This window comes from Hypanus sabinus, chromosome 2 (assembly GCF_030144855.1).
Source record: "Hypanus sabinus isolate sHypSab1 chromosome 2, sHypSab1.hap1, whole genome shotgun sequence".
NCBI lineage: Eukaryota > Metazoa > Chordata > Chondrichthyes > Myliobatiformes > Dasyatidae > Hypanus > Hypanus sabinus.
The window spans coordinates 119,835,752-119,843,082 of record NC_082707.1 but is presented as its reverse complement, the minus strand read 5'-3'; the positions used below and the strand labels follow the sequence as shown (position 1 = coordinate 119,843,082).

Below are 7,331 nucleotides of genomic sequence, written 5' to 3'. Positions count from 1 at the left end.
GAGTCTGAGGGGCTTCAGGCTTTAGCGTGCAGGAGCTGGATTGACTTCTTCCGAGAGGGCGAGACTCCTCCTCGCTCCTGGCCCGGGATCCATAGAGGAAGACGATGGGAGGTCCCTCGTTCTCCTCCTCCTCCTCCTCCTGCCCAATGTTAGGTCGCTGGCAACGCAGATGTGCCGGGTAGACGAGCTGCCGAAAGGAGTGATGAAGGTTTTTTCCGCTCCGGGCTAGGACTCACGCCGCGGTCGGAGTGTAGAACGGCTTCGGAGACACATCCAGCCAACCGGCTACCCCCGTCCCCAGCTGAAGCCGGGCTGAAGCAGCTGGATGATTGTGGTATCGTGCCTGATCATCGCCTCCCTGCTCCGCCTCACCTGGGGTAAGCCTGCCAGAAGGGAGGGGAGGGGAGGGGAGGGGAGGGGGTGCGGTTGTGTAGGGGAGAAAGTTCGGAGCAAGAGGTGCGAAGTTTTCCAAACTCTTAACTTGGGACGGTGACTGGTCAGTGTTTTAATGTTTGTGGTTCGTACTTCTCTGTTCCCAGGTACAGTAATTTCGTGCTTGTGCGTTTGCTGGGATCTTGTTGGCTGGAAGTTCTTCAGCAACCCCCACCTCCCCTCCCCGCAGTCACTCCAGCTCGGGACAGAGGAAAGCCGGCAGGTCTGCGGGCAAGAATGAACGGTCCCGGGTACTGGCGTTAGACATCGGATTGAGGGAGGTAAACGCCAGGGGCAGAGAGAGGTCACCCGGATGGAATTTATAAAGCACCTTAGAAAGTCACTTAAGGGTTTTTTGCATGGTTTTGTGCATAGGTCATCTTGCTAAAGTACAGTGACATCAGAGAGAGGTGACATCACACCCAGAAAATCATATTTTAATGGGATTACATTTAAAGTGACATCACAGTGCAGTGAATTCACGTAGTGATATGCCAGCACACTGTTATGTCACGTGACATCACATTGTGCAATATCAGGCCACAGTGACAAGTGACTTCACACCACCACAGGTGTTGTGTAACAGTGATGTCACTACACAGCAACAGCACCACAGTGACCTCATGTCACTGCGCTGTGACATCACACCTACTGACAATGCATTATGACTGTGACCTCGTGTCCCGGAGCAATCACACAACGCACATTGCATGAAGTTGCACACTCAGCAATGACATCACAACACAGTGATGCTATCACATCACACTGCCCTCATCTCACATCACAGTGATGTCACAGTCACGCTTGGGGACCCTTTGCTAGCTCTTTGTATCGCACCGCATCCTAGTGAGATCACACTCCATGGGTCTTGGGAATGGGTGGCGGGGGATCTGACCGGGCAGACTGCCTGGCAATGTTTAGGGAGTATGTCCGTGCCCAGGTAAATTTTGAGAAGGAACACATGCCGTCCACAGTGACCATAGAGGCATCCTGGGAACGATGAGCTCTGTGGGTGGTTAGTGCCATTATTGACAGAGGTGGAAACATTTCAGTTTAATATCATTTGTCTTTTAGTAGTGTAGTAATTATGTTAGTCACTGGTTTGTATATATTGTAACACTGAATTTGCGGTATTTTGTTTAAAAAAGTGACATCACATTGCACAAATGACATCATAATGTATCATGCAAGAATGACCACAGACCTCGTGGGAATAAGATGAAGTATTTTTTGTGATTTTAAAGAGGAAAAAAGAATCCTTCTCCTCACTTCAGCACAATTCTCGTCTCTGAGGCACTGTGTAGCTGCCTCAGGGTCTTGTGAAGATGTGTAAAGTCGACTTTTGGCCATAGAGCAGCACAGCATGAGAATAAGCTCTTCAGCCGACGCTGTCTGTGCCATCGTGACGCCTGCACACTGGTCCACACGTGTGTGGATGTATGTTAAATGTGTAAATGTAGGAGCCCTGTGCCTTCTCCCTCCCCCCCATACTAGCAACATTCCCCAAATGAGCACATTCATCAGGTTTGCGAGCCCTGCTGCAGCAACAGAGCTTGTCCGAACTCCTCTGCTACTTCCATTGACTTGTGGAGCTGTTGTTCACATGTAGAATCCAGACCGTGTGCTTTCCTCGCTGCTGCCGTCAGGCAGGAGGGGCAGAACCCTCAGCCGAACACCACCAGGCTGAGTAACCCTTATATTCCAACAGGCAGCTGTTCTTGAACTGACCTGCCTCAGCATTGCAGCATTCGAGCTGCCGTGGACTTGTCTCCGAATGTGTCTTTGTTTTGTTCCCACTAAGATCTTGTTTTTGCATGTTCAGTCAGTATGGTATATTTTTATGTATAGTTTATATATAATTCATGTTCTGTGTGTTCCTGTAGAGCTGCCGAAAGTGTTCTTCAATGTACCATTTCACCGTGCACTCAACGACAAACTTGACTCTGACCCACTTCTCCCTCCATCTAGAAACTAGTTCTCCACCCCTCCCCTCGCTTTGATGGATTTCTGCCCTGGTACACTTGCTATCCAACCCCATTCTGATCCCCAGTCCTAACCCCACTCCCTCACGGCAACACCCTGGCTCTGATCCACTCCCCATCCTTTTCATACTCTGTCTTAATTTGCTTCATGTTTCCCTTCCTGCCTGTCCCCTGTCCAGCCCGCTGCCTCCGAGTTTATCAAGCTGCCCTCTTTAGACTACAGTCTGTAACGTGCAGCGGATTACCGATGCAGTGTCCATGCACCTTCCTGGTGCTGAGAATGCTTGTTGCAGGTTGCACTCTGACAAGCTGCTGCGGGACTCTTATTTTCAGCCAGTGTCTTCTCGTAACGACACGTCAAGGTGTGCAGACTCTTATTGTAAGTTCAGGTTCAGACTTATTTGTCAGATTTACACGTTAACGTATTGTGAAATGTGCCATTTGTGTTAACAACCAACACACCCGAGGGTGTGCTGGGGTCAGCCGGAAAGTGTCGCCACACGTTCCAGTGTCAGCGTGGCATGCTCGCAATGCTTGGCAAGACTACACAGAACACAACAAGCAACAACAGTCAAACAAATCCCTTTCCTCCCTCCCGCCCACTGCCATCCACAGACAGACCTCCCACTTCTGCACACACCTCCAGTCTCCAGGCTTCACACCTCAGGCTCTGACTTCCAATCCGCCTGACAACCCAGATCTCCTGACGTCTTACAACAGAGAAACAAGCCATTCAGCCCACTGGGTCCATCCTGACCATCAGACACCAATCTTACATGAACCCTATTTTGTTCATCTTACCATCTTGCCCAAGCTTCTACCACTCACCTATGTACTGGAGCTAATTGACAGTGGCTGACTAATCCGCCTCTTTGGATGTGGGAGGTCAGTGGAGCACCAAGAGGAAGCCTGTGTGGTTGAGGGAATGTGCAAAGTCCAGGTTTTAAATAAAATGCCAAACCTCATGTAGATCATTAGAGTTGTAGACAATTTAATTACTGCAGAATCACTTCCACCTTTAGCCAGCAAGATGCTTGTGCATCATGTTACCTAATCTGGTCCAGAAAGTTTCTCAGCTCTTAATTTTAAGCAGAACCTTAATTTGGAAATCATACAGTGATTTGCCATTACAGTCTCTCTCTGGATTAAGAAATTGACCTGTAGATACTTATTTCAGAATGCTGCTTCTGGATTTCATTTTGGCATTCAGCACTATTGTCCCACAGACCTTGGTGAACAAACTCCTGCTGCTTAGTCTAAACACACCATTGTTGGACTTCCTAACAAATAGATCTCAGATTGTCAGGATGCACAACTACATCTCCCTCCCCATCATCCTTAGCACGGGTGCCTCCCAGGGCTGGGTGCTGATCCCATTGCTGTACACTCTACTTGCACGGCCAAACGCCCGGGCAACCACACCGTCAGGTTCTCTGATAACACGACGGTGACGGGGCTCGTCACCGACAATGATGAGACAGCCTACAGAGAGGAGGTGGAAGAGCTTGAGGCAAACAGCCTCTTCCTTAATGTCAACAAGATGGATGAGATAGTAATCAACTTCAGGAGAAATTACACCACCCATATCCCCCTTTACGTTGGTGGCACTACTTGCAGTTTCAGACCCCTGGGGGTGCACAACCTCTCACAGTCCCAGAACACATCCTCCACAGCTAAGAAAGCTCACCAATGCCCCTACTTTCCGAGGAGGCTGAAGAGAGCCGGACTTCGCTCATCCGCATTCACGTCACTCTACAACTGTATCACTGTTTGGTGCAGAAACTGTACTGCGGCGGACAGGAAGCTACAACAGGCAGTCAAAACTACCTAATGAGCCATTGACCCCAGTCTACCCATCATCAACGACACATGTACAGAAAGGTGCCTGAAAAGGGCCAGTAACATCATGAAGGATCCCACGCACCCTGCTCATGGACTGTTTGTCCCACTCCCATTGAGGAGGAGGCTACGTAGCATTCATGCCAGGAACACCAGACTCAAGAACAGTTACCTTTCTCAAGCACCAAGTCTCCACCCACTAACTCCACCGCTACTTTATTACTTTCTGACAGGCACCTTATGTACAGCCTAACGTCACTTTATGGGCATACAATCAATCGATGCACATCAGCTGTCTTATGCATTTGTATTTATTGTGTTTTTTCTAATATTATTATTAGTGTGTTTTTTTTATCTCCTGTGGTTTTTTTTTGTGCTGCATTGGATCCAGAGTAACAATTAGTTTCTTCTATTTTACACTTGTGTACTGGAAATGACGTTAGACGATCTTGAGTCTTTCTGAATGTTTCATTCCTTCATCCAAACAGGAAGAGCAAGCTATGGGATGGGTGTGTCGCAAACAATTATGTTGTTGGTAGCAGCAGGCAGTCCCCTGTTGTTCTATCTGGTGAATCAGGGAACTAGGTGCCGGAGCAGGTTCAGCACTTCCTTAACCCAGGGGACGACTGGACTGGCAAGCACTGTTTCATTTCCTGATTGTGAGACAAACACTTTTTAGTGCAAGAGGAGGTCCGTAGTGTTCCATTGCTGGGTGGATTAAGGTTGTTCAGGGCAGTTACGGCTGGAGGAAAGCAGCTGTTCTCGAGCCTGGTTGTGTGGGACCTCAGATTTCTGTACCTCCTCCCCAATGGTATCAGCAAAAATAGGGCATGACCTGGATGGTGGGGCTCCTTCAATAATCTCTCATCCGCATCCTCAACCTGAACTGTTATCTCTTGCTCTCTCCATTGATGCTGCTTGACTTGCTGGGTATCTCAGTGCTTTCCATTTTCACTCCAGATAGCCAGGATTTGTTGCATTTTGCTTCTCAAAGGCGAGCTTGCATTATCCTGTGTGCATTATGCCCACATGCTTGAAGCAAGTAGGGCTGATGCCAGCCCACATTTGACAACTCTTTCATCTGGTTGATTCACCTAAGTGCCTTTAACAGGCAGCGTGGGCCAGACGCAGGAGATCAGGTCTGAGCACTGGGATCACGCCAGCATCTGCACTGCATAGAGTGATCATCAATTAGGTGCAGCCTTTCATCGACATTCAAGTCATTTATGAAAATTAGAAACTGAATTGATTCCAAAACCAATCCCTGGTGCACCCCACTCAGTACTTTCCCCTCCCACTCTGATGCAGTTCCGCAAATAAATAGCACTCATTGCCTCCTCTTTGTAGAATGAAGCAACGGAGAAGGAGACACCGGCCCATCATTCTTATGCCCACTATATTGAAGATGTCAATTACTTTGCAAATTACCTTCAATCACTTGATTACAACCCTTCTTGGAAATAGTTTCTCTTTACTTGATATGAAATCCTTTCAGGATTTTGAATAGATCTCTTCATATCTCCCCTTTACCTTCTCTATTCTAAAGGGAACAATCCTAGATTATTCTTCAAGAACGCACACAAAATGTTGGAGGAACTCAGCAGGTCAGGCAGCATCTATGGAAATGGATAAACAGTCGAAGTTTCAGGCCGAGACCCTTCATCACGGCTGAAAAGGAAGGGGGAGAAGGGGGATTGCTAGAAGGTGATAGGTGAAGCAATGTGAGCGGGAAAGGTAGAGGGCTGGAGAAGAAGGAATCTGATAGGAGAGGAGAGCGGATCATGGGAGAAAGGGAAGGAGGAAGGAACCTAGGGGCAGGTGAGAAGGCGTAAGGGGCCAGAGTGGGGAATACAAGAAGAGGGGAGGGGGAGGGATTTTTTTAACTGGAAGGAGAAATCAATATTCATGCCATCAGGTTGGAGGCTACCCAGATGGAATATAAGGTGTTGCTCCTCCACCCTCAGGGTGGCCTCATTGTGCACAAAAGAAGGCCACCTCACCTCTCTTCCATTACTGGTGGCACTATAGTTAAGTGAGGTGGCCAGAAATGGATCGAATATCCAGGTGTAATTGCTTTCGAACTGACTGTTTGCTTTTCGCTGGCCTTGAAGAATCTGGATTACGTACATAAATCCATGAATCTCTGTAAATGCACGCTATCGTAAACCAGATCATTTGTCATTTTTTTTTCTCTTCTTATTCCACTGTTGTACAGTTTTTGTGTCAGATTTCATCCATCGTGTGTATTACTAATGTATGCTCTTTATTAGCTGCCCCCCCAGTCTCCTTCCTGTCAGCTTTGACCAGTCTGGCCATTCTCATTTGACCTCTCTCATTAGCAAGGCATTTTTGTCCACAGAACTGCCACTCACTGGATTGTTTTTGTTGTTTAGATCATTCTCAATAAAGAGACTGTTGTGCATGAAAATCCCGGGAGATCAGCCGTATCTGAGATAATCAAATCACCTCATCTTTCGCCAACAATCATTCCACGGTCAAAGTCACTTAGATCACATTTCTTCCCCCCTCTGATGTTTTGCCTGAACAACAACTGAACTTCTTGACCATGTCTGTATGCTTTTATGCAATGTGTGTTGCTGTCACATGATTGGCTGATTAGATATTTGCATTAACAAGCAGGTGTACCTAATAAAGTGGCCACTGAACATATGGTCACAGAAGTATATTCTGAAGTTACGATTGTGTACCTTTTCCAAGTTTCATTACATGTGTTAACCTCAAAGCTGCAAACTATATCCCCAAATCCAGATTATGAATATATATCAATGATCTCAAAATTAGTCCCTAGGAAATGCCACTATTAATTGTCCTCTTGTTAGAAAAACATTCATACACTGCTGTTCTCTGCTTTCCAAATTTCTATCCGGATGGTCACCACACACCTTTACTTTAGTTCAGTTTTGCTAAGGAGTCTGCGATAAATAGTTTTCCCAAACATCTTTTGAAAATTCATATACATAACATCAACCACATCATTATCATCCATCCCCTTCTACTATTAACAATTTCATGGCCTTTCCTTGATTAGCCTACATATCTCCAGTAGGTTTCCTCACC

The 7,331-nt window shown here is 47.0% G+C and overlaps 1 protein-coding gene across 8 annotated transcripts in view; it reads left to right on the top strand.

Annotated features, from left to right (window-relative positions):
- Positions 1-7: 7 nt before the first annotated feature.
- Positions 8-7,331, top strand: part of tyro3 (TYRO3 protein tyrosine kinase) — a 118,733-nt gene continuing 111,409 nt past the window's right edge. Inside the window, exons 1-2 of one of the 8 annotated variants that reach the window (XM_059953525.1) lie at positions 155-377; positions 540-655. Coding sequence is in view for 6 of the 8 variants with exons in the window: in XM_059953474.1 (XP_059809457.1) it covers positions 2,563-2,776 (214 nt within the window). In the remaining 2 variants the exon portion in view is untranslated. The other 7 variants (XM_059953488.1, XM_059953474.1, XM_059953483.1 and 4 more) reach the window with 7 other exon arrangements.